Source organism: Cervus canadensis, chromosome 25 (assembly GCF_019320065.1).
Source record: "Cervus canadensis isolate Bull #8, Minnesota chromosome 25, ASM1932006v1, whole genome shotgun sequence".
Lineage (NCBI taxonomy): Eukaryota > Metazoa > Chordata > Mammalia > Artiodactyla > Cervidae > Cervus > Cervus canadensis.
In genome coordinates this window covers 28,964,632-28,990,206 of record NC_057410.1, presented here as the reverse complement: position 1 = coordinate 28,990,206, position 25,575 = coordinate 28,964,632, and the positions used below count along the sequence as shown (strand labels likewise).

At 51.0% G+C, this 25,575-nt stretch overlaps 3 protein-coding genes across 8 annotated transcripts in view; 2 read left to right on the top strand and 1 right to left on the bottom strand.

Moving 5' to 3' along the window:
- The first annotated feature begins 871 nt into the window (after positions 1 to 871).
- Positions 872 to 15,452, top strand: ITGB7 (integrin subunit beta 7). Of its 2 annotated transcripts, none has more exons than XM_043446567.1 (15): positions 872 to 996; positions 6,355 to 6,558; positions 8,284 to 8,485; positions 8,569 to 8,739; positions 10,001 to 10,242; positions 10,607 to 10,765; positions 11,043 to 11,138; positions 11,311 to 11,400; positions 12,410 to 12,562; positions 12,860 to 13,053; positions 13,385 to 13,608; positions 13,853 to 14,072; positions 14,198 to 14,406; positions 14,731 to 14,891; positions 15,149 to 15,452. In XM_043446567.1, the coding sequence occupies exons 2-15, from the start codon at positions 6,358 to 6,360 to the stop codon at positions 15,227 to 15,229; spliced, it is 2,403 nt and encodes an 800-aa protein (XP_043302502.1). In that variant the 5' UTR covers positions 872 to 996; positions 6,355 to 6,357; the 3' UTR covers positions 15,230 to 15,452. The 2 variants fall into 2 exon arrangements, with proteins under 2 accessions (XP_043302502.1, XP_043302503.1); XM_043446568.1 differs by lacking the exon at positions 872 to 996 and adding an exon at positions 1,030 to 1,315.
- Positions 15,453 to 16,052: 600 nt separating this feature from the next.
- On the bottom strand, positions 16,053 to 25,520 carry ZNF740 (zinc finger protein 740). Of its 3 annotated transcripts, none has more exons than XM_043446592.1 (7): positions 25,384 to 25,520; positions 24,023 to 24,539; positions 21,704 to 21,853; positions 21,281 to 21,370; positions 20,579 to 20,702; positions 20,173 to 20,291; positions 16,053 to 19,182 (listed from the first exon to the last, which is right to left on the bottom strand). In XM_043446592.1, the coding sequence occupies exons 2-7, from the start codon at positions 24,029 to 24,031 to the stop codon at positions 19,093 to 19,095; spliced, it is 582 nt and encodes a 193-aa protein (XP_043302527.1). In that variant the 5' UTR covers positions 24,032 to 24,539; positions 25,384 to 25,520; the 3' UTR covers positions 16,053 to 19,092. The 3 variants fall into 3 exon arrangements, with proteins under 3 accessions (XP_043302527.1, XP_043302528.1, XP_043302526.1); XM_043446593.1 differs by having other exon boundaries at positions 21,704 to 21,885; positions 24,226 to 24,539; XM_043446591.1 differs by having other exon boundaries at positions 24,226 to 24,539.
- Positions 24,838 to 25,575, top strand: part of CSAD (cysteine sulfinic acid decarboxylase) — a 49,789-nt gene continuing 49,051 nt past the window's right edge. Inside the window, exons 1-2 of one of the 3 annotated variants that reach the window (XM_043446585.1) lie at positions 24,838 to 24,979; positions 25,066 to 25,151. The gene's annotated coding sequence lies outside the window, so the exon portion shown is untranslated. Of the gene's footprint in view, positions 24,980 to 25,056; positions 25,152 to 25,390; positions 25,490 to 25,575 lie in introns of those variants that run through there. The other 2 variants (XM_043446586.1, XM_043446588.1) reach the window with 2 other exon arrangements.

Below are 25,575 nucleotides of genomic sequence, written 5' to 3'. Positions count from 1 at the left end.
TGCCCTACTCCAGCTGCCATGCAGGTTGCTCGTTTTTACCCAGCTCACCTCTGCCACCCCCATCCCAGGCTCTACCACTGTTTGACTCCTTGGACCCCCAACCTCATCCTTCGAGCCTGGCCCTGTGCCAGTGTCTCCCAACTTTCCAGCATCTGGGTCTTGAAGTTTTCATTCTCCCACTTCTATTACTTCTCACCCATCAATTCTCACTCTTATCCAGCCCCTAGTAAGTGCCATATTCTCCACTAAACAACTGATACAAATAATCTCATTTCATTCTCACAACAATCATATGAGTTTCACTTGACAGATGAAACAGCCACAGGAAGGGTAAGTAAATAACTTAGAGCTGCACTACTGGTAAGTGACAGAGCCAGGGATTTGAACTTGGGCAGTTTGGCTCCAGAGTCAATGCAGTTAAGCACCCACTCTAAGACAGTGTCTTAGAGTGGGTGCTAGGTTTTCAGAAAGAACAATAGTCACTAACTTCCCCTCCTACAGTACTTACTGCCTCCATATTTCTTCCTTCTCGTCATGTTCCTATATGAGGAAGTAGAGAGATCATCAATTTGGGAGGCAGGCAGACTTGGATTTAAATCCAGACCAGTTAGTTTGCTAACTATGTGATCTCAGGCAAAATTCTTTACCTTGTACTTCTAAGCCTCTACGTCTGTAAAATTAGGGGGCTGGGGGAAGTTTCACACCTATGTCGTGAGGTTCTTGTGAGGATGAATTATAACATTATGATGATATATCCAGCGCACAATAGGTACTCAGTAGATGAGCTTCCTTCTTTGAGATCCCTGTGTCACCAACTCCCTTGACCCATATGCACCCTTATCTGCTCCGTTGTCTCCTAGATCAGTCACCCCCACCACCCCCAAGACTCCCCCACCCCGGGGTGTGTCACTTCCTCCTCTGCAGCCTCCCAGATCAGTACACAAAGGCTGCTGCTACTGCCGGAGGAAGGGCTGCTCCGCATGCAAGTACGCACCTGTGAGTACCAGGGCACCAGCCCTTCTGCCTCCTCTCGCTACCCAGCTAGGCCCCACCTGGTCCCAGCCTCCTGGGAAGAAGGCTGTGGCCTGAAGACACCCAGGGTTCAGCTGAGTCTTGAGAAGGGCTCTGAAATCTCTGCATTCCCAAGATTTCCTGTTCCTTTCCCCTCATCCAGTTTCACAAACCCTCCCTCCCCTCACCCATCTCTCCTGGGTTGGTTTCCCAAGAGTGGGACTGGAGACAGGAAAAGGAGGTAGGGGATGTATGAGCGCCATCATTTGTGTGTCAAGGACTATGTGTCAAGGACTAATACCAGGTAAGGTGCCCCCCATATTACTCCCCAGCTGCCGCGCCTGCTGCCTAATGCCTTGTGCTCCCCTCAGGCCTCCTCCCCTTGGGCAGATCCCACACTCCCTGGACACAGTGGCTCAGTGGCTCAGTTCTGTCTCCTTGTGATGCTGAGTGGGCAGCAGAGGTTCCTCCTGACTTGGGAGTTCTGGATGGGTGGGGAAGATGCTCTCTTTCTCAGTGACTGAGGGGGCAATAGGGTATAGGAGTCAGGATTAAGTCCGGGAAAATGGACAACCCAGACGGAGCGAAGGGAAGATCAAAGAAGACCCCAAGGAAAGAGAAAGGGGATGAGGGAGAGCCCGTGGGGACTGGTGCAGAGAAGGTGAAACTTTCCATGAAGATGGGGCCTGGGCTGGAGGGGAGGAAAGCAGCGCACAAAGTGAGAGGCCTGGTCGGCGTCAGTTCCTGCCTCTGTTCAAGTTCGCTGGGGACCCTGGGCATGTCACTCACCACTTCTGGGATTCAGCTTTCTATCTGCAAAAAGACGGGGTTGAAATGGATTTTTCCATTCTATGTTTAGGATCAGAGGGGGAACGGAAGTAAAATGAAGAACTGTAAAGAAGTGGAGAAGAGAAAAGCAGACTAGAGGTGTAATCAGATTTCTGAATAGGAAGGGGAGAGAGAAAGGGAAAGACAGATTAAGATACAATTGGTGGCAAGTCCTGCATCCCAAGGAGGGGAGAAGGGGGTTGGGGGGACATGTCCAGGGCCCCATTTAGGGGAGATGAGCAACTCCTGGGGAACCAGTGTGGCCCAGAGCCCCACCTGTGAGAGATGAGTCAAAACTTGTGCTGTAGCATCCCCAGCCTGGGCAACCACAGGCGAGCCGAGCCAGCAAGTCTGAGGTTAAACGGAGGATGAGCCCTGGGCTGGTCTCTCTCCCAGAGGGTGGAGGCTCTGTTAAATATATATCTACTACGCCTGAGGTCACAGGTGGTGGGGAGCAGGACGGGGGCAGTCAGCGGCTTGACACCCCACCCCTTCCCCACACCCCATGTCGAATGTCTGGTACTGAGTCTCAGCCCAGGCTGAGAAGGATGTTGATGCTTCCTGAAGGAGTGAGCTGGCATTTCAAATGATGGTTGTGTGAACTGTTGCAGCCCTTCAGGAGGTCATGTCAGTTATGTCTGCACTGCTCACCAGGATTACAAATGATTCCTATTTATTAACCCTACAAATCCTCTTCCAGGGTTTATCCTATTAATACAACATGCACACCTGTGAAATGATAAATCCAAGAATTTTCACTGCAGTATTGTTTATAATAGTGAACAATTAGAAACAACATAAATTCTCATCACAAAGACTAAATACAACATGACATATCCGTGCAATGGAAATCTATACAGAACAAGGGAATTCTTTATTTCTTGGGTAGTGGGAACTCCAAGAAAAGTAGTGAAACTGAGGAAGATGCAAAACTGGGTGCAAAGTATTCTAGCATTTGTGGAATTCTATCATTTGATTCTATCACTTGAAGACTATATGTATGTTCATGTTAGTTTGTATATACACTAAAAATCTCTTGAAAGATGACAAGCAACAAAAAATACTAATAAATGATGGTTATTTGCTTGGTGTAAGTGTGGAAACTGAGGTGGACTGGGAATAGGAGAGGGACATTTCTCACGATCTTAACTTTTTTATTTTTAACATTGTGTTAAAATACACATCAAATCGATCATTTAACCCATTTTAAGTGTATAATTTAAAAAAAAAAGTGTATAATTCAGTGGCATTAGGTACATTCACAATGTTGTGTAACCATCACTGTTATCTAGTTCCAGAACTTTCTCTTCACTCCAAAAGGAAACTGTCCATTAAGCAATCATTTCTCATCCTCCCCTCCTCCCCAACCGTCAGCAGTCACTAAGCTACTTTCTGTCTCTATGGAGTTGTCTAGTTGGGCTAGTTCATATAAATGGAGGTGTATAATGTGTGCTTGTCCGTGACTAGTTTTGTTCATTGAACATCATGTTTTCAAGGTTCATCCATGTTGTAGCATGTATTAATGCTTCATTCTTTTTTATGGCCAAATAATATCTTGTTGTATGGATATGCCATATTTTATCCATTCATCAGGTGGGCATTTCTGGTGGGTTTTTCTGCCTTTCAGCTATGGTAAATGGTACTGCGATGAAGAGTCCCGCACAAGTCTGTGTTTGCTTAAATATCTGTTTTCAGTTCTTTTAGGGATATCCTTAGGGGTAGAATTGCCAAGTGCCAGGGTGATTCTGTGTTTTAACTTCATGAAGAATCACCAAACTGTTTTCCACAGTTGCTGTACCATTTTACATTCCTACCAGCAATGTGTGAAGGTTCCATTTTCTCTGCATCCTCATCTACACTTATTTTCTATGTTTTTTTTTTTTAAACTCTAGCCATCTTAGTGGGTGTGAAGTGGTATCTCACTGTGGTTTTGATTTGCATTTCCCTGAAGGCTAATCATGTTGAGCATTCTTTAATCTGTTGTTCGTCACTTATCAATCTTCTTTAAAGAAACATCTAAGTCCCTTGATTATTTTAAAAGTAGGTTGTTTTTCTCTTTGTTGTTGAGGTGTAAGAGTTCTTTATATATTCTGGATACTTGACAGATACATGATTTGCAAATATTTTCTCCCATCCTGTGGTCTGTCTCTTCACTTTCTTGATAATGCCCTTTAAAGCACAAAAGTGGGGGGGGTGGTTGTAAAAAAAAAAAAAAGCACAAAAGTTTAAAATTTTGAAGTTCAGTTTATCTATCTCCTTCTTTTGTTGCTTGTGCTTTTGATGTCATAGCTAAGAATCCATTGTCAAGTCCAAAATTTTGAAGATTTTCCCCTATATTTTTTCCTAGGCATTTATAGTTTATGAACTTATACTTAGGTCTTTGGTCCATTTTCAGTTAATTTTTGTGTATGTTGTGAGGTAGAAGTCCAACTTTATTCTTTTAAATGTGGATATTCAGTCATTCTAGCACCTTTTGATGAAGACTTCTTTCTGTATTGAATGGTTTGGCATCTTTGTTGAAAATCAATTGGCCATAAAGGGATGGACTTGTATATTTCTTTCTTTTATTTATTGAATGCTTTTGGCTGTGCTGGGTCTTCATTGCTTTGCAAGGGGTCTCTCTAGTTGCTTCCAGCAGGGGCTACTCTGTTGTAGTGCATGGACTTCTTATTGCGGTGGCTTCTCTTGTTGCGGGCACAGGCTTTAGGTGCATGGGCCTCAGGAGTTGCAGCACACTGGCTTGGTGGTTGCAGCTTGTGGGCTCTAGAGCTCAAGCACAATAGTTGTGGTACACGGGCTTAGTTGTCCCACGGCATGTGGAATCTTCCTGGATCATGGATCGAACTTGTGTCCCCAGCCAGATTCTTAACCAGTGGATCACCAGGCAAGTCTAGATTTGTATATTTCTGAACTCTCAGTTCTATTCCATTGATCTCTTTGCCTGTCCTTATGCCAATACTATGGGCTTCTCAGGTGGATCAGTGGGTAAAGAATATGCCTGCAGTGCAGGAGATACAGGAGACTTGGGTTTGATCCTGTGTTGGGAAGATCCCCTGGAGGAGGGCATGACAACACACTCCAGTATTCTCGCCTAGAGTGTCCCATGGACAGAGGAGCCTGGCGGGCTATAGTCCATAGGGTCACAAAGAGTTGGACGCTACTGAAGCTACCGAGCACCCATGCACGCATGCCAATACCACACTGTCTTGATTACAGCAGCTTTGTACTAAGTTCTGAAAGTGAGAAATGTGAGTCTTCCAATTTTGTTCTTCTTTTTCAAGATTGTTTTGGCTATTCATGCAATGCTATATGAACGTTAGCATCAGCTTTTGCATTTCTATAAAAATGGCCATTGGGATTAACTTTTTGATTTCTGAAACATGATATTGAATTGCCTATTCAAGTTGTAATTAGTAAGTTTCTGTTTTGTTTCGGCGGTGCTAGGTTTTCATTGCAGTGCGCAGGCTCTTTGTTGCGGCAAGTAGGCAAGTAGGTGTTTCTCTACTTGTGATGCACCGGGGCTTCTCTAGTTGCAGCGTGTGGGTTTAGTGACCCTGTGGCATGTGGGATCTTAGTTCTCCAATCAGGGATCAAACTTGCATCCCCTGCATTGGAAGGCAGATTCTTAACCACTGGACCACCAGGGAAGTCCCAATTAATAAGTTTTTAAAATTCTCAGATTTGCCTGGTCTTCCCTACAGGTCATTCCAGGAATTACCCTGACTTCAAGCTCTTTCTCCAAAAACCTAGATCCCCTTTGTGCAATGTACAGTAAAGAGAAAAATTTACCAACTCTGGCCTTCCTTTCTTAATTATCTCAGACTTTTAGACAGCTCTTCTTAAGGTCTAATAGTGATTCTCTTGCTGTCATGTTGGTCAATTACAGCTGATTTCCCTGCCTTTTTCACATACTCCCTCATCTGCTCCAGCATTCTTTCCTGTCATTCCTAATCCCTGACTTCCCACCCCCCCTCTTATTTAGAGCCCCTGGCCCTCTTCCTTTAGAATCCAGGGTTATGAAAGCTACAAGGACTGTCAGATTATTTTTTTTCAGCTCACTTACTTTAGGTTGTGGAAACTAAGGCTCAGAGAGAAAGTCTGACTTGACACCAGCCAGTGAGTGACTGAGACTGGACCAGACCTGGTCCATTTCCTCTCTGTTTTGTTCTCTTTCCACTATAGCTTGGAATTGGTGAATAGATCTGTGTGCAGACCTTTGTGTATCCATGTCCCCTCTCCAGACTCTTGCTTAGGCCATTTTGCCCACTCTGGCCTCATAGAGTCTGCACACAGGAGGGACGGGTCTTTTCCAAGGCTCCTACCCCAGCCTGGGACTTGCCCTTTCCTGCCATTTTGAAGAAACTGCTGGATCCACAGGGGGAAGTGAAACTATGGGGGCAGATAAAGAGTCGGGGTAGAGTTTTGAGAGGAACAACCACAGGCTAAGTTTAGAGGACCAAGAGTTTGGGGGCCCTTCCTGAGGACCCACGTGACCCCCTTTATATCCTATTACAGACCATGGTGGCTTTGTCAATGGTCCTTGTTTTCCTGCTGGCCCTGAGCAGAGGTGAAAGTGAGTTGGACGCCAAGAGCTCATCCCCACAGGAGGCCACAGTGTGGAGGGATCCCAATCTGTCCCTGCCAGGGTCCTGCCAGCCAGCTCCCTCCTGCCAAAAGTGCATCCTCTCACACCCGAGCTGTGCATGGTGCAAGCAACTGGTAAAGATGGGCCTGTGGCCTCTGAACCGTGTCTGTGTGTGTGTGTGTATGTGGGTGTGTGTGCAACCTGGATATACAAGTATGATTGTGTGGGCACATGTGTGACTTTCTGGGTACACTCTGTAGTCCTGTATATGACTGAGTTTGTGCACATATGACTTTTGTCTCTGATTGTATGTGTGTGGGCACACACATGTATGCAAGACTCCTCTGCATATATGTTTGTCTGCATCTGTGTATCTGTGTATATATGGAGAAGACTTGTGACCTTAAACTTGGAGGAAGCATGTTTTTGCTGAACTCTTGTTTGTGTATAGTGAGAGGGATCTTTTGTGGGTATACCCATGAAAAAGTGTATTTGTCAACTTGGGGCTGTCAAAATACCATAGACTGGGGGGCTTAAGTGACAGGAATTTATTTCACAAATTGATTGAGGATGTGAAATTCCAGATCAAGGTGGTAGCTGATTCAGTTCCTAGTAAGACCTCTCTTCCTGGCTTGCCAATGGGCTGCAGACAAGCGCTCTGGTGTTTCTTCTTATAGGGATCTAATCAATAGATCATGAGGGCTCTACTTGCATGACCTCATCTAACCTTAATTTATCCTCTAAGGCCCCAACTCCACATACTATGATGTTGGGGGTCAGTCCACTGCAGAAAGTGTGTGATTGGGTTTCTGGATGTGGGTTGGGGGTGAAGGTATGTTCCTGGGTATGCAGCAGGGTAGGCTGGGAGGGTAGGCTGGAAGGAGCTGGAAGCTGTGGGCTTTGGGGCAAAGGCTTGAGCTACCTAAGTGGCAAGAAGGATGGCGGGGGTGGGGGTGGGGTTGGCGTGGAGAGGGTGTCTCCCTGGCTGGTCAAACAAAGCTGTTCTTTGTTCAGGCCTTAGAGAGACAGGGCTCTGGTGCAGCAGAGCCCAAGGGGTGCCTGAGCTGGGGGGATGGGGCAGAACTGTCTCACAGGAAATGGGGAGTTAGATGAGATAAGAAATGCGGGCACACTCAAGGGAAGACAGAGCTCCAGGGCTGAGTGGGTCCAGGAGAAAGGCATGGAGTGAATCTGGGAGGCCTAGAAGGGGAAGACAGAGTCAGCGGGAGGCAGAGAGCAGAGGTGCCAGGCCAGAGGAGCCAGGCAGGGACTCTTGGGCCAGCTGGGTATGTGTCAGTCTCCTCTAGTCCCCAGAGCAGAGTCTGGCACCTGGGCCAGCTGAGAAGCTGCTCTAACCATTTCCTTCCCCTGTGGCTCCCCAGCCAGTCCTGGGGTACCAGACACACTGAGGGGAAGGGGGTATCCTCTTCTGTCCCTATCGTTTCCCTTCCCAGGAACTGTCTTAATCTGACCCCCCTTCCCATTTCGGCCTGAGTTTGCAGGGGAGGTTGGACTAGGAGAACAGGTTCTTCGCTTTTTAATGGTGGTGAGGTCCCTAAGATCTCAGCAGGAACTCTGCCCTGCTGGGGGAGGTGAGAGGTAGGTATCTGGCGGAAAGGGGGATAAGGGTAGGAGAAGGGGGATGCTGCAGGAAGTGGGCTCTGGACAAGGAAGAAAGTTCGAGGTTGAGGGTAGCTGTGGAAGGAAGGGAGGGGAGGGGATTGGGGGTGGGTGCGGGGCTCAGGGAGTTGCCACACACGGGAGGGCGTGGAAGTGGCCAGGATGGCAGGGTGGTTCTGGGAGCCGGGCTGAGGGTTTCGGGGGTCAGGGATCCCCACGCGCCTCCCCTTGCCGCGCAGAACTTCACGGCGTCCGGGGAGGCGGAGGCGCGGCGCTGTGCTCGGCGAGAAGAGCTGCTGGCCCGGGGCTGCCTCCCGGAGGAACTGGAGGAGCCCCGCGGCCAGCAGGAGGTGCTGCAGGACGACCCGCTCAGCCAGGGCACCCGCGGCGAGGGGGCCACCCAGCTGGCGCCGCAGCGGGTCCGGGTCACACTGCGGCCGGGTGAGTTAGGGGGTGGTGGGCAGTCAGGCCGGGGGCTGGGATTCCACCGCACCCGCTGACCTCCCCACCAACTCCACCCGCAGGGGAGCCCCAGCAGCTCCCGGTCCGCTTCCTTCGAGCGGAGGGATACCCCGTGGACCTGTACTACCTTATGGACCTGAGCTACTCCATGAAGGACGACCTGGAGCGCGTGCGACAGCTCGGGCACGCGCTGCTGGTGCGGTTGCAGGAGGTCACCCACTCCGTGCGCATCGGTAAGCCCCGCGGAGCCCTGCCCGCCCCTGCCTGCCCTCTGCCTCTAACCAGCCGCACCCCAGCCTCTGCCAATGTCTAGGACACACAAGGGCCTCACCTGCCCTCTCCTGTCCACCCCCCGCCGCCCCCCCCCCCAAGAAAGTAATCGTGAAGATTCCCTGGAGAAGGGATAGGCTACCCACGCCAGTATTCCTGGGCTTCCCTGGTGGCTCAGACAAAAAGAATCCGCCTGCAATGAGGAAGACCTGGGTTCGATCCCTGGGTTGGGAAGATCCCCTGGAGGAGAGCATGGCGACCCACTTATTATTCTTGCCTGGAGAATCCCTTGGACAGAGGAGCCTGGCAGCCTCCAGTCTACAGGGTCGCAGAGTCGGACACCACTGAGTGACTAAACATAGGACAAGAAAGTAAAGGGAGGGTTTATTTAAGTGAAAGTATGCTCTCAAGGGGGAGAGAGAGCAGGCAGACTCAGGTGAGAGGCTGCCCTGAGTTTTCTGTTGTTGTTTTTTCCCTGCAAGCCGATTACCTGGGGCGTAGAAATGAAGGGGCAGAACACTTGTGCCCTCTCCTGGTTTCTAACAGACCTGGCCAGGCCACGGGTTCCTGATATCTATCCCTAGAGACATCTTCTAGGTCAGAGCAAGGGGAGGTTTAAGAGTCAGTCCTGTAGGGCCCCTCATTTTACTGGAAGGGTAACTGAAGCCCCGAATCTGGAGAGACTGTGTTCAGACAGCTCCCAGGGTCAGATGTGCCATAGATCTCTCCCCTGATGCCACGTCTCCTGGCCAAGGTATAAATGCACCATCCCTGGTACACCTTCTGCTCTCATCCCTTCTGTTCACCATCCCCTGCTTCATCTTCTGCTGCTGCTACTACGCTGCACACTCGAGCCTTCTTTACCCTCAGCAAACCCTCAGCAAACTCGAGCCTTCTTTACCCTCAGCAAACCCCTTCTTTACCCTCAGCAAACCCCTTCTTTACCCTCAGCAAACCCCTGCCTGCCACCACCATGTTCTCTTCTTCATATCCATGCCCCACTTCCCTTTCTCCCTGCTGGGTCCTGGGTCCCTGGCCCTTTAGGAGCACCCTCTCCCAGTAGCTCCTCTGGTGTTGGTGGTATAGTGGTGAGCATAGCTGCCTTCCAGTAGCTCCTCTGTGACTGTCCCCCACCCCCAGTTTTTGGGGACTCTCCTCCTGAGTTCTCAGCAGTGGCCCCCCCCATCCAGTGACATCTGGCACTACCTTCATGATTCCTCCCAGGCTTTGGCTCCTTCGTGGACAAAACGGTGCTGCCCTTCGTGAGCACAGTGCCCTCCAAGCTTCGCCACCCCTGCCCCTCCCGGCTGGAGAGCTGCCAGTCACCCTTCAGTTTTCACCATGTGCTGTCCCTCACTGGGGATGCAGAGGCCTTTGAGCGGGAGGTGGGACGCCAGAACGTGTCTGGCAACCTGGACTTGCCCGAAGGTGGCTTTGATGCCATTCTGCAGGCTGCCCTCTGCCAGGTGAGGGGGTAGGGAGGGTCTTTGAGTTGAATGAGCTGGTTGGAGCCAAGATGGGCATCTACGGTTAGTCAGCGCATAATTTTAGGGGGTGCCCTTTGTATTATAGTCCATATAGTTTGCACATTTATTTTGACAATTTCCTGGTGGATTGGAGTGAAATGTCTAGAGGAAGAGGCATACTTTTCTAATTTACAAGGCCTCCACTAGCAGCAACTCTATTTGGGTAGAGTTGGAGCTGGAGACAGGGGGATGGACAAACTGAATCAGGATGAGGCCGGCCAAATCCTTGGCTAGTAGAGCTGGTGGGGGTAGCTCAAGGGCCCTCCATGCTCAGGTGCACAGCCTACCACCCACCCCACTCCAGGAGCAGATTGGCTGGAGAAATGTGTCCCGCCTGCTGGTGTTCACATCAGATGACACATTCCACACAGCTGGGGACGGCAAGCTGGGCGGCATCTTCATGCCCAGCGACGGGCACTGCCACTTGGACAGCAATGGCCTCTACAGTCGTAGCCCAGAGTTTGTGAGTCGCTGCCCTTTCCCACCCTCCCCGTGGGAGCCACATCTCTTCTCCACCCAGGACCTCTCCCTGTGGCCTCACTGTCCCTACGGTGACCACCCTGCCATCTTCCCCAGCAGTTCCTCCTCTCCATGTCCCTCCATGCCTCAGACAAACCCAAGTCACTCCACTCCCCAGCCCCTCCCCTCCTTCTAGCTGGTGGAACCCTGGATTTGCTGGGCACCTTGCATTCCGTGAGGGGGGCCTGGGGTACTCACCTTGTCTCCACTCCTTGCTCCAGGACTACCCCTCCGTGGGTCAAGTAGCCCAGGCCCTCTCTGCGGCAAACATCCAGCCCATCTTTGCTGTCACCAGCGCCACACTGCCTGTCTACCGGGTGAGAGCTATGTGAATGCCAAACCCTCCCATGCCCAGCCTTTCTCAGCTCCCTCAAAGGCCCATCTTCCTCTCCCGATATGCCCTCCTTCCAGACTCCCCCCCCCACCCCCCCCCCAAGCTTATTTCCTGAGAGTTGTGACCACCATTTCCCTCAACTCCCCCCATTGCAGGAGCTGAGTAAGCTGATTCCCAAGTCTGCAGTGGGGGAGCTGAGTGAGGACTCCAGCAATGTGGTGCAGCTCATCATGGATGCTTATAATGTGAGGGGCTGGGAGGGGCACTGGGGAAAGTGGAAAAGGGACCCCCAGGTAGGATGACAGAACTAAGAGGACAATCACCTGTTGGAATCACACCCCACAGCTCCTGCCTACGGTCTGTGTGTGGCTGTCATTAACAGCTCATTCACTCAGTCTTGCACTCATTCGTAAATCTTAAGTGCCCGATTTGTGCAGGGCATGAAGCACTGCTCTGGGCAAGAAAGGGAATTAATATTGATTTTTATTTCATGGCAAGCACCATCCCAAGTACACACTGTTTGCTGTCTCGTTTACTCCACTAAAACCCCGCCCTGCTTGGAAATTATTATTCTAGTTTTATCCATGGGGATACAGACGCAGGGAGGAGGCTAAGTGACTTGCCCAAGGTCACACAGATAACAGACGCAAGGGCTGGCACTTGTCCCCCGGCCAGTCTATACATAAAGAGTGTGATATCTGGAGATTGCCTTCACTATAAGTTTATCAATAATTCAGAGATATTCTTCACAGGAACCATAGAATTTTACAGGTAGACCATAAAAATTCATGTTTCTTGGGCTTAGGTCTTATCTCTGCGACTTGACTGTAGGCTTCTTGATAACACAGACTGTGTTCTAAACCTATGGTGAGAAAATGTGAGACAATATCAAATTTCCAAGGACAAACTTAACTGCAAGAATCTGCTCTTGAGACCTTGTGTGCTCACAGATTACATGTCCAGACATGAGGTTTGAAAAACATAGCTACTGCATGTTTACAGCGCTGGCTAGCCTGAGCCCCACCAGGTCTTTGCTGCAGCGGCAATGAAATGCCATGTTAGAGACCTCTGGACCCTGTGTTCTCGCTCAAGGCTATCCCAGGTCCTTCCTGCAGAAGCTCCTCCTGACTGGGCAGAACGGAAGGAGCCCCCAGGTGGGCTGAGGGTGGGGTTCTGGCAGGATGTGGAACAGCTGAAGAAGGCGTGAGGTGTAACTGGCCTTCACATGGTCACTGTCTCTCGCTCTTTCCCCAGAGCCTGTCATCCACTGTGACCCTTGAACACGAACACTCTCTTCTCCCTCCGGGGGTCCACATCTCTTACGAATCTCAGTGTAGGGATTCTGAGAAGAGACAGGGTGAAGCTGGCGACCGGGGCCAGTGCAACGACGTCCGAACCAACCAGATGGTGAGAAGGAAGGGTGTGGGGGTGGGAGGGGGAAATTGAGTAGGCAGGAGGGGATGGGGGGACAGGCCTGGGAAACAGTGTGAAAAGCCTGGGGTAGCCCTCCACCCGTCGTTTCTGAGACACTTTAATGAGAAGCTTCCTCAAATATGTTTCTAGGAGATGGGTGTTAGCATGACCCTGTCCCTTCATTCGCTAAGTAGGGTTCTCGATGACCAATGGGTTTGGGGTGTGTGTATGTGCACAGGAGTGTGTACGCACCCAGGGTCTTAGTATGATTTCCGCCTGTCCTGTCCTCAGGTGAATTTTTTGGTTACCTTCCAAGCTACCCGCTGCCTCCCAGAGCCTCATCTGCTGAGGTTCCGAGCCCGTGGGTTCTCCGAGGAGCTGACTGTGGAGCTGCACACGCTGTGTGGCTGTAACTGCAGTGACGCCCAGCTCCAGGCTCCTCACTGCAGTGATGGCCAGGGGCACCTCCAGTGTGGGGTGTGCAGGTGAGGGCCTACTTCCCTGCACCCGTAGGGCTCCCCCGTGCTCATCTCACCTTGTCTTCCACCCCTCCACCGGCGACTCTGTCTCTAGCTTTCTTTTTCGTAGACCTCCCAAGACTCCATCCTGATTTTCACCTCCTGAAGCTTCTTCCCTCCGCTGGAACTGCCCCTGCTCTCCTACTCCTCGGTACTCCATAATAGTCCATACACCTCTCAGCCGCTGCTCTCTCCAGCTATCTTGAGATCTTAGGTTTAGAGGGTTTGGGGAAAGGCGGGTCAAGACATGGTCAAATTCTCTGATCGCCCCTTTCCCTCTCCTCCCTCCCCCTCCCAGCTGTGTCCCCGGCCGCCTGGGTCGACTCTGTGAGTGTTCAGAGGCTGAGCTATCCTCCCCGGATCTGGAGTCTGGGTGCCGGGCCCCCAATGGCACAGGGCCCCTGTGCAGTGGGAGGGGACAGTGCCAGTGTGGACGCTGCACCTGCAGCGGACAGAGCTCTGGACGTCTGTGCGAGTGTGACGATGCCAGCTGTGAGCGACATGAGGGCATCCTCTGTGGAGGTACCTGGAGACTTGGGGAGAAGGGTGGGGTCAGAGTGGCCCTCCAAGGGCACTGAGGCTCTGGGAACTTCTTGATACTAAGGGCAGGAATCAGGCTGTGATGGAGGGGTTGGAGGTTGTCTGACACCCTCGAAAGGGCAATGGATGCACAGGAGCAGATCCAGCTCTAGGCAGCCCATGATGGCATGGGGTGCCAGTGGCTGTGGGGAGTGTGGTTGTCACCCTACGTGTGGCCCTACCTCAGGCTTTGGCCGTTGCCAATGTGGAGTGTGTCACTGTCACGCCAACCGCACGGGCAGAGCATGTGAATGCAGTGGCGACACGGACAACTGTGTCGGTCCTGACGGAGGGCTCTGCAATGGGCACGGACACTGCAAATGCAACCGCTGCCAGTGCGACGACGGCTACTATGGCGCCCTCTGTGATCAATGCTCAGGCTGCAAGACACCATGTGAGACACACAGGTGAGCCCTCGGGCCTTGCACCTTGGGAACAGGGCTCACTGGGCCCCTCCTGCCCACCTGCTCTTTCTGTGGGTCATCTGGGTGACAACTGTCCAGCTGGTAACTTACTGGTACCCACTGGACAGGGACTGCGCAGAGTGCAAAGCCTTTGGGACTGGTCCCCTGGCTACGAACTGCAGCACAGCGTGTGCCCACGCCAACATGACTCTGGTTTTGACCCCTACCCTGGATGACAGCTGGTGCAAAGAGAGGACCCAGGACAACCAGCTCTTTTTCTTTCTGGCAGAGGATGAAGCTGGAGGCAGAGTTGTGCTCACAGTGAGCCCTCCAGAGAGTAAGTGGATAGGGATACTGTGGACATGCCACATGAAGCCCTGCAAGTTTAATGGGTAGGGGGCCAGAACTCTTGAGGTGAAGACGCCAGGCAATCCAGCTGGGGACTGAAGCAGAGCTGTGAACCAAGGAGTGTGCAGATGCCAGATCAAGTGGACCTGGCTAAGGCCCTGAGTGCTGGGATAACCCTGATCCTGTGGAAGTTCCCTTTGCTTTCAATGACAGGCAGGACTAGGGAGGCTGGATGGGGCTGGACACATTGTGGGTGACGGGTGATCAATTTCTAGGCCCTGGCCCCCAGAAGTCCATTGTTACTTCCCCACAGAGGGAGCAGACCACACCCAAATAATTGTGCTGGGCTGTGTGGGGGGCATCGTGGCAGTGGGACTGGGATTGGTCCTTGCTTATCGGCTCTCAGTGGAGATCTATGACCGCCGAGAATTCCATCGTTTTGAAAAGGAGCGGCAGCATCTCAACTGGAAGCAGGTGATGAGGCTGCCTCCTCCCCCACTGGGTGGGGTTACAGGGGTTTTGCTTTCTGCTTCACCATCCCCAGATCCACCCCATTCCTTCCACACAACCCCCACCCCAGGCCTGTGCCTCCTCTGCAGGCTTACCCTGGTTCCTCTGCTCATTTCCATCAGTTCCTGGGGTTCCTGCTCAAGTTCTAAACTGGCCTCTTAGACTTAGATAAAAGAGGAGTCCTGGGACTTTTCCACATCACCAGCAACTTCTTTCCGCAGGACCACAATCCTCTCTACCAAAGCGCCATCACGACCACTGTCAACCCCCGCTTTCAAGAGGCAGACAGCCCCCTTCTCTGAAGTGGGGAGAGAAAATCACTGCAGAGCTCTCCTTTGGGACGGAAGTTGAGGCGTGGGCCAGGCTACAGCTTGGCAGGGGGCTGATGCACTGCTGAGCAGGCCCCCATACTTCATTCTCAGAGCGACACTGAAGGGCTGCCTACTGCCGAAACCTTGCTTCCCTACCTCACAAGGAGTGGGGGCTATCCCACCCAGGTATACAATAAAGTCTTACCTGAGAGCACACCTGTCAGTTTGTTTTACCCCAGGCGAGCCTGGGCCTTGCATACATTCCTCCTCCTACCACCTGAGGGCAGGGTGGGGGAGTGTTTCTCAAACTTAACTGTGCACAAGAGAAGACATGGGCTGTGATATGGGCTGTGTGGGGAGAAGCAGCAGCACTGGGCTGGGTGGGCCAGTGAATCCTCACGTGAAGCTGACAAAGGAGCGCTGCAGACCACACTTGGAGAAACACTGCCTTGGCTGGTGTCTAGCCTCGTTCTGTCCTGCTACATGTATTTTCTTTCCTTATTCAGAACTGACAGCCTGTTTTTACTTCTCCTTGTTGTTCCTCTGCGGAAGGGGAGCTCACAGGGTGCTGGAAGTTGTGGGGTGGTTGGTTACATTTGGTGGGGAGAAAAGAAAACTACTTTGGCCCCAGTGAGAAAACTTCTAAGGATATTCTTCCCAAAGAGGAGATAGTATGTACAAAAGCCCCTTTTTCTTTATTTAAATATCCTAAATATATCACGAAGGAACATACACTGCACTTTAATGGTAAAAAGATACAAGTTTATAACATCTTATAAAAACTACCATTTAAAAGTGATCTTGTTCATTTGATAGTCCCCTCCCCTAATAGCAAAATAAGTATATTAAAAAAAAAAAAAAGGTGGAGAGGAAGGGTGGGGTGGGAGGGATTAAGATAAAAGCCCCAGGGCCACATAGGAGGCAGAGAACATCTGGGGAGAGGGTAAACGTTGTGGTGGGACCCCACACCTCATTTAACCCTCCAATGTCAAGCCACGGGGCACAATCAGTAGCTAAGTGATGACAAGAGGTTGTTGGAGGCGGGGTGGACGGAGAAGACTTGAGGTGCTGGGAAGGGCAGGGCTGGTGGGGTCCGGTCCAGCAGCTCACCCAGGAATTTGCGCTCTTTCCCAGGTCCCCGAATCTCATGTCCTGGTCTCTTAAGAGCTGGTCCCACCGCCATCCCCTTCACTCCAGACACACCTGAGGCATCTTTCCAGTGCTAGACCCCACCCAGTAGAGGGGTGGAATGTCGGGCCCAGGAGCCTTTGCAGTGGCCTGTGATCTCCCTGGGGTGTAAGTGGGACTCTTGGGCGCGGTCACTCCTTTTGCCTCCCGGTTCCCCTCTCCTCACAAACCCACAGCTTCATGAACATCAGCACCTGGACAACTGAGCTAACCACCTGCTCCTGAGTTTCCACTCACCCAGTCCTCGGCAGGGGTGGTTCTGGTATGGCTCTCTGCACATATGCTTAGAAGTTCCCTCTTCCCCCACACACTGAAGCAGGAAGTCGAGGCCTGCAGGGGGCTAGGGCACATTCGGACCTAAACACACATTCGCACATGCAAGGGCACACCTCACTAACGTGATTCTCTCCACACACACCCCCAATCCTAAACTGCCTAGTTGCAGGTGGCAGGGAGCAAAGTCTTCCACTTTCAAAAGCACCGTCTGGAAGAACAGTTTTCTAAGTGTGTCCCAGACAAACCCCAGTCCCCAGCGGAGCTCTCGGACAAGGGCTGGCTCACATGCACAAAGAGGCCCAACTTGCAGGGACCAAGGGCTGGTTTTAGGACTCGCTGTCTAGTTTCTGGACCATGTCAAACGTGCCAACACAAACTAGGAGAGAACAGGCTGCAGGCACGTTCCCCAGCATTTCCCCATAGGATCTCAGATGCTGTCAGGGAAGAGTTAAAGGGTGCCATGCCTTTCTTTTCCCCAAATCCTCACACCTCAGAGGTATGGAGACCCCCCCCGCCCCCCCACCATTTCCTTTAGAAGAGGTAACAGGAGTGTGCTGTTGCCTACCTTTTCTGTGAAAGGAAATCACTTCCTGCAGACTGCCATCTCAGACCCCCCACTGACAGCCTGGTTAAGTGCACCAAGTCTCCATGATTCTTCTCTAATTACTCACCACACCCCCATATGTCAGGACAGCCCACAACCTGGGAGTCAACCAAACCCCCGGAACCTCCCATAAGGATCCTTTCCTTAGCAGGAAGAAAGAGGGTTTTTATTTCACTTTAGAAAATTCATATTCACAAGCCCTGGCTTGGGTAAGCAACATCCTAACCAGCAGTCTGTTGAATCAATCTTAAAAAAACCCTCCAAAGTGAAGCCCTCCAGGCCCCTCGAGCTGAGTTCTTCAGCTCCTCTCGAACCTCAAGGTTCAGGTCTTCAGGTTTTGGGGGAGGGGTAGTCAGGAGAAGCTGTTTCACGCTTGTCCTCCCGAGCTGGGGCTAGAGAAGGGTTTGGCTCAATAATACGCCATCTCCAAGCATACAAACACGAACACTCACATACCACACACATGCTCTCACACACACCCCTGATCACTTCTGGGGAGGGTGTAGATAAGGTGGTGGTGTTGGAGCAGAGAAGAGCAAAGAATACAGTTAAGAGTAAAACCTACATTAGGTTTCTTCTTCGGTGTTTTCTCCGCAGCACGCCCCCACCACCCCCACAGTTCTTTGTTGCGTAGGGACGGCCATCAAGAAGGAAGCCAAGATCTTTTCCTTTGGGACCAAAAGCTAGACCCTTGTCTCCTCTACCTGAATATAGTGATAGGACATGAGCGAGGAGAACAGCTCACGCTGTTCAACAGTCACGTCAGGGGACACCAAATTCCTTTGTTTCTTGAACAGCTGTCACCCAACTTGGGGCTAGTCTTGGGTGGTTCCTAAGAGGGCACAAGGAGAAAGAACCCACTGTAACATCCATGACTCCCTGCTCAACACCTCTGCCTGGCTTAGGAGTCAGTCAGTATCAGCGAGGTAGCCAAAAACTATCTCCAAGATCAACTACCCAAAGAGAGAAAGGGAAGGGGCTTCAAGGGCCACTCTCACCCAAGTTTCCTCCAAAAGGCACTTGAGCTGACCCCATTAGGTACCAGTGTGGCACCGGCCACTGCAATAGCCTGGGCCACAACTCCTGCTCTTCCCTGAAGGAAATGAGAGATACCTGCCTACTCTTCCTGGATCCAGCCCTTGTCTGCTCCTCCCACTGCTCTTCCTTTTGTCCTTACAGTGTATAAGGAGGCCAAAGTAAGCACAGCTGCCATCCCTGATCCTGTTCTCCTTCAAACAGGAGGTGAGGTACAGGGCTGTGGAACATCAAGGATCAACTGCAACTAAAAACTCAATTTGGGGGAGGGCTGGACCAGCCATAGTCCCTGCTTTGACCAGGACTCTATACCTCCATATTACCTATTTCCACAGTGTGCCTGTTGAAACTGCTTTTGGATAAACAAAAACGAGAACAGAACAAACAAACAAATCCCTCTCCCCAATTTCTTCCATCTCAGCTGCCAGCGGGAGTCCAGGGTTGTGGGAACCACACTTCAGTCTTGGTCCTGCACCTTGAGTCCCCACCTGCGACCTCAGCCAAGGGTCTGGGGACTAGCTTCCCTACCCAGGAATGCTGAAGGAACTTCCCCGAGATACTCAGAGTCTCAGATTATTTACAGAGCTGAAGCTCTGGGGCCTGCCGTCCCCTGATGCACTCTTCCGGTCTCCTGGGTCCACTCCAGGAGGGAGACAGGTACAGACGGGGCGGTGGTGGGACCATCAGACCAGAGGGGCTGCACTCTTCGGTGGATTCTTCTGATCACTCCCACCACCCGGGGCCCCTGCGCCTAGAGAGAAAACTGCCCGTCGGAAGTCTTGGACTGGCACCCTTGGCACATCCGTTTGTGTCTGAGTAATCGATCTGTCCGAGAAAAACACTGAGAAGAAATGGAGGGTTAAGTGCCTGAGAGAAGAAACTTGGTTACCTATCAGCTAGAGTGGTCTCTCCCAAATGGGAGAGGCGCACGTCCCATTCTACATTCCCTTGGCATGTACACAGACAGCATGAATGCGTAGTGGTTAGGAACACAGCTCTGAAGTCTCAATCTTGGCCTAGGGCGCAGTAGCCATGCAACCTTGGGCAAGCTGTCTCAGCCCTGAATGTGTCCACTCATCTGTAAAATGGGGCTAAAGGTACCTACTCACAGAGCGGCTGCTTCATTTATCAAGTATTTATTCAGTATCTCAAGGCAGGTACAGTTCCTGGGGCTGAGGACAGAGCAGAGAACCGGAGGGACAAAGGCCCTGCCCCACAGAGCTTTCATTCTAGGGTTCTGCAGATAGAATCTGAGAGCGTGGAGCAACGCTTGAGACCCAGTCAAGCGTCCAGAAAGTGTTCACTGTCATCATTTCTCATCTCTTGTTCTTGTCTCGTTTTGGTCCTGGATTTTACAGTCACAACACATCAGGCATTGACCGCTCCCCCAGGGCAGGGATTTTTATCTCTTCCTCCTAAGCGTACCTGTTCTGAAGTTCCAGTCAATGCGTCTCTATCCCTGATCTGCTGTGTCCTTGGGAAACTCAACCTCTCTAAATCTCAATCTCCCCATGGCCAAAACGAAGGCAACACAGCTACCTCATGGAGTTAATGTGAAGGTAACGTCATATACCCTCTCACTGTGCCTGGTACACAGTAAGTACTCAAGAAATGCTATTATTATTATTACAATTATTTTAATGGCCCCTCCCTGAGGGACCGAAAGATATACCTATATAAGGCCAGAAAGATATACCTCGCCCCGAAGTACTAACACCATCATGGCCAGGAATGCGAGGTGGCCCCTTGTCAGGCAGGGAGTGGGGGCGAGCCCTGGCTCTTGGGGAAGAAAGTTTGTGTGTGGGTGTGACTGCATGACACGTGAGCTTACCTGGTGACACCGTTCACACTGGTAGGGCTTTTCCCCACTGTGTACACGCTTGTGACGCTCCAGGTGGTACTTCTGGATGAAACGCATATCACATATGTCACACTCAAATGGCTTCTCACCTGGCCCAATCAGAGAGAAGGGAGCATCAGGAGGTATAGACGGCAGGGACCTCACTCCAGGTATCTTCCCAGAAATCTTTACCTTTTAATAATGTGCTAATGAGGAAAGGTCCCCAAAGCTGCTGGTCTCAGCAATACCAGATACATATAATCTCTTCTGCCTCATTCACTTACCTTCTTCCCCTATTTCTAATACTTGCTCCTTAAAATAAACCCAACAGGAGCTACACACAAACATAATACAAACTATGGACTATGCTCCCCCTCTGAATGTGAGCAAGACTTACCGGTATGAATAAGGATGTGCCTCTTGAGGTGATAACTGCTCCTAAAGGCTCCAAAGCAGTGTTCACAAACAAAATTTTTGGGAATCTTTACTTGAAAAGAACCATTTTGTTCCACTACCACCACCTGGGGGCAAGAGTCAGGCACGTCATGAGGCTATCCTACCCCTCTGCCCCCTTCTTGCCTCCATTCTGCCCTGGCCCTGCTGGACAAAGTAACTTCTCTGATGCTGTCATCTCCCATAACCCTCAGAGTTAACAGACCCTTGGATGAAGGAGGTAGGGTGAGCAAGCTGTCTGCTCGGTCAAACCTCACACTCTGAACTGACCTTAGAGGGAGACTGCCTGCCCCTCTGTCACAGGACCTTATGTTCCCCCGACCCTCCCCTTACCAAGGATGTTTCACAGAGGGCAGAGATCAATTGCCAAAGTGGTCTCTGGATGAAGCCAGGGTGACTCAACTCACCAGCTGTGAGGAGAGCTCAGGGCTAAGCCAGAGAGGGAAGAAAGAAGAGGGCTGCCTTATTCCCCAAACTGAACAAGTCTGGGGGTTTCCCCATTACCTGCCTTTTTCTTCTTCTTTTTTGGCTGCTCTGCGTGGCTTGTGGGATCTCAGTTCCCTGACCAGGGAATGAACCCGAGCGCTCAACAATGAAAGCGTGGAGTCCTAATCATTGGACTGCCAAGGAATTCCCCATTACCTGCCTTTTTAACAGTCTTTTTTGAATGAGAGGCCTCAGCCAAGCTGTCATCGTCTTTGCGGCTCCGGGATTTATCACTGTCTTTTCGGTGGCCCTTTAAATACAAATCAAATCTAAATGCACAGTCAATCTCAGAACACAAGACAGGAGGCCACAAAGGTGCTTTGAGACAACTTGTGAATCACCTGCCCAGAGCTTTAGAGAAAGTACACATCCATCTCCTCTCCAAGTACCTTGGTTTTAGCGAGCTGTTGTACAGAAAAGACCTTCCTTTCCTGTACCCTCTAAAATACCCACACTCATGGCCCAGCTGTACCCCTTTCCCACTTCCCTAAACAGAAGCACTGAGGATCAAAGCTGGGCATCTCCTGGCAGAGAGCCTGGGCCACCCGACCCCCAGGTGCCGCAATGGACTCAAGTGCTGTACCTGACTCGAGCACCTCAGCACATCAGGGCTACCTGCCCGCTCTCCATTCTCGGCCTGCTTGCTGGCAATCTGGCTCAGCATCATCTTCTTGCTGGCTGCAGTGGGAACCAAACTCACACCTGCTAGGCCTTCACAAGCCAGGAGACTTGCCTAAGTTGAAAGGAGATGAGGTGTCAGGTCACCTGGCAGGGCAGGGCAAAAACAGACTGCCAATTTCCAAAGAACTACCTTAAACACCCAGCTACTAATGTGCAGCTTCTCTCCAAGGAGCGTCCCTCCTTACCACAAAACCCCGCTTCCTTCGAGAGTCCTCCCTAACCCATCTCACCAGGACCAGTTATTCATTTTGTCAAGTGTCAGCATTCAGACACAGACCAAGAGAATCATCAGATGCTACTGACACTTTTGTCATCAGCACTGGGCTGGGTAAAGTGTGTATCTATATATTACTCTGAAGCCACATGAGGCTTAGAAATACCAAGAGTCCGTCCTGTTGACCCACTGACATGGGAGATTTCTAGGGGAACTTTCTTCTTTCTCTCTTGATGACACTTAGCTACACAGAACCCGCTTCTGACTGGCAGATCTCACTGGTGCCAAATGTATAGTCTATTAAGCTCTACAAACATGTATCAGTAAAATTAGGTCATTTCTCCCTTTAGATTTAAAATTCTCTACGTGTTGTCAAATATAAAAATTTTTTATTTTATAACAAAGATAAAAATTAAACCACTTGGGAGGATTTTGGAGTTGAATATACAATTTTTCTTCCTCCTCTCCATCCTCACCATTCATGTGTGCATATTCATATTTTTCACAGTCCTTGCTATACAGTTTAAAAATTACTTAAGTAAGGGATGTTTAGGAAAATCGCTACATTCTTCCAACTGACTTTGTTTAGCCAGCACTAGACAATATCCTTTTCTTACCAAAGAAACACTTTTAAGAAACAGTTGGATAGCAAACTTCCACAAGTAATTTAAAAAGAAATTCCTTTCAGGTGATCAGTACATCCCAGGAACCCCCTCTTTCATCTTCAAGGACTTTGAAGGGAAAGGTCTGGAAGCAAGACTTAACTCTGCTGTTTGCACTGTACAATCTAAAGCAGTTTACTCCACCTCTTTAAGCCTCAGTTTCCTTAAATGCAAAATGTTTATCACAGTATCTACCCTCACAGGGTTGATGAGTTAAGTTAACATACAAAAGCAGCACCCAGTACAAAGTTAGCAGTTAGGATAAAGCAGTCTTCTCAGAGCTAGAGTGAACACAATGCTGTGAAGTGGGTTGCAAACAAAGGAAGAAGAAACTGCATGGCTCCTCCTCTGTATGGAAAAGAAGGAAGCTGTGCATGCAGCTGGAAGAAAGCCAGTGATTTCTTCCTGGTGAGGCTGGTAGGGTAGGGTCCCTGGAAGGAAGATGGCAAAAGCTCCGGGGATGCTACAGACAGCTTTTCTCTCCAGATAACTACAATAACCTGTTAAGCCATCCTGTCTCTCCAATCCATCTTGTATCCCCACAAGGGGGATTTGGAAGGACAACTACCTTCCAAATACACTGATCTTATGTCACTCTCCTGCTTAACACTTTTCAGAGAGTCCCCATCCCTTATGGAATAAAGTCTAATTCCTCAGCAAGGCATAAAAAGCCCTTCAGTCACACTCAACTTACTTCTCCAGGAAACAACTCCCTCACCCTAACGTGGCCGTCTATCACTATCTCCTGTCTTTAACCATCTGCCCCTCACCCCAACCCGTTCCTCCTTAACTAGCAAACTACCCGCAGTACTCTCCACCTCACCATATCCTCCCAGGACTCTTAAGTCTCTGCCCATGCCGTTGTGCTTGTCTGAATGCTCTGTTCTACTTGTTTATCTAGCAAAATCCTATACATCCTTCCAGCTTCAACTTCTTTTTTCATCCAGGCAGAAGGCTCATTCCCTCCTCTACGGTGTACATACATCCATGATTGCATATTCCTTCAATCAACAGACTCATTGAGTCTGTTCTACTAGCCAGCCACCACACAGTGTTGTGTATATAAAGATAAATAACAGATTGTCTCTTCATCTCCCCCAACCCCAACCCAACTAGCCTGGAAGCCTGCTGGGGTCAGGGTCAATTTTATTCATCTTTGTATCCCCAGCACAATGCCTTGCATGTAACAGGAGCTCAATAAATTCCTGTTGAAAAAAAAACAAATGAAGCATTCACCAGACTGTTTACTCCCTCATGCCCCTCAAAAGTTATTGTACCAAGTGTAGACTGAGTACATGTTGCTTTGTAAATGTCCCATCAGGGCCTGTGATGCAGTATAGCCTACCTCCTTCATTTGACTGGAAGCTCCCTGAAGGCAGGGGCTGTGGCCTGTCTCCTTTCCTTCCTCTAGATCTCCCCCTGGTGTTTAATACAGAGCTTGGCTCACTGGGTTGGTCAATATGTTGACTAAGGCAGCATTCAAGAGTGAAACTGCAAACACGCTTCCCAGTGATCTTGAAGGAGGAGGAGGACTCTAGAGCTTTTTACCTGAGCCATGCTGATTTCTCACTTAATGCAACTCAAAAAGTTCGAGTTTCTTGCTCCACCTTTCCTTAAGACACTGTTGTTTGAAGAACTGTCACCAAATCACTGTAACAACTCTTTCGTGTCCCTTCAGTCCTGCTGCCATACTGAAGTGCCTTTGTCTTCAAACAGAATTTAGTGTCCTCCAAAGTAAAGATAGATGCTCCAAGAATCCCTGGTCTCTGCTTGGCTCCTGCCTATTGTCTGAAGAAAAAGTCTGCCAGTCTTGGTTCTCCAGCTGAATTCTCTGAATGAAATTCACGATCTGTTTCAGAAACCTGAAACCAAAAAGGGAAATGGAGCTGTTAGGTGCAACATCCTCAGGCCATACAACCTTCAGTGGGCTGATCTCTTTTGCCAGGCGCTCTCTGTGCGACTCTAAACGAAGACATCAGTTTTCTTTCTAGGTCATGAGAAGAAACTGGTCTCCAGGCCACCGATAGGAGCAAAAGTAACTTCGGCCTCTAGTGGAGGCACTGCAGCAGGCCAGTTGCTAGGATTTGCCAACTTAGGACTGGAAGAAGGGGGCGGAGGCCCTCTAGGGCTTTTGTGTCCAGTGGGCCGGCCCGCGAAGCTCGCACTCTATTAAGGCGACCAGAAGTGGGGTGGAGAAAAGCTCAGGGGTTAACGCTGGGCGCTTGAGCAGCAGGCAGAAACCGGACCGGCAGTACGAGCCCAGGCCGGCCCACACGTGTGCATTCTCCGAGACCGCCCCAAGGTACGTAAACTCTGTGCGGAGGTGGAAGACAAGGAGACGAAGCCCAACGCTGCGCGTTCCCTCCCATCTTCCCTCCCTCCCTCCAGTCAGCCAGCCAGCCAGCCAGCCGCCAGCCAGCCAGCCGCTGCGCCCGCCGCACGCACCCGGAGAAGAGAGCCCAGGAGCGCGCAAGGTGCGTGCTCGCGCCCGCGTCCCTTCCGAGCAAACCCCCTCAGTCCGGCCGGTGACGCGACTGCACAGCGGTGTGCGCGCAGCCCCTACCTCTCCTCTGGACCACCCTCCCTTCGCCCCGGGCTCCTCCTTCCCTCCCCTCCCCCTTCCCGCGCGGTGCCCCACGGCCTGCGAGCTGCTGGAGCGCTGCCGCCTGCCTCCACGACGCTGAGCTCCCTGGGGCGTGCTCTTACCTGCCAGGCGCGGCCTCCCGCTGTCTCCCTCGCTGCGCGGCGCCTCCTCCAGGCCGCAGCACTCCGTGCCAACCCCGTGGCCGCCGCTGCCCCCGCCGGGACCGAGGCAAGTTTACAAACACCAACCCGGGGCCCGTTTCCCCGGAAGCACTTCCCCTCCCCCTCCGTCCTCTCCTCAGTGCAGCACTATCC

What these genes read in the sequence shown, in the direction of transcription:
- ZNF740 (XM_043446592.1), bottom strand. An exon ending in TGCTGAGGTGCTCGAGTCAG is followed by an intron (nt 21,371 to 21,703) that starts GTACAGCACTTG and finishes TTGTATTTAAAG; the next exon opens with GGCCACCGAAAAGACAGTGA. An exon ending in AGTGTGAACGGTGTCACCAG is followed by an intron (nt 19,183 to 20,172) that starts GTAAGCTCACGT and finishes ATTTCTTCTCAG; the next exon opens with TGTTTTTCTCGGACAGATCG.
- ITGB7 (XM_043446567.1), top strand. Translation starts at nt 6,358, where the DNA reads ATGGTGGCTTTGTCAATGGTCCTTGTTTTCCTGCTGGCCCTGAGCAGA. An exon ending in CCACACTGCCTGTCTACCGG is followed by an intron (nt 11,139 to 11,310) that starts GTGAGAGCTATG and finishes CCCCCATTGCAG; the next exon opens with GAGCTGAGTAAGCTGATTCC. An exon ending in ACGTCCGAACCAACCAGATG is followed by an intron (nt 12,563 to 12,859) that starts GTGAGAAGGAAG and finishes TCCTGTCCTCAG; the next exon opens with GTGAATTTTTTGGTTACCTT.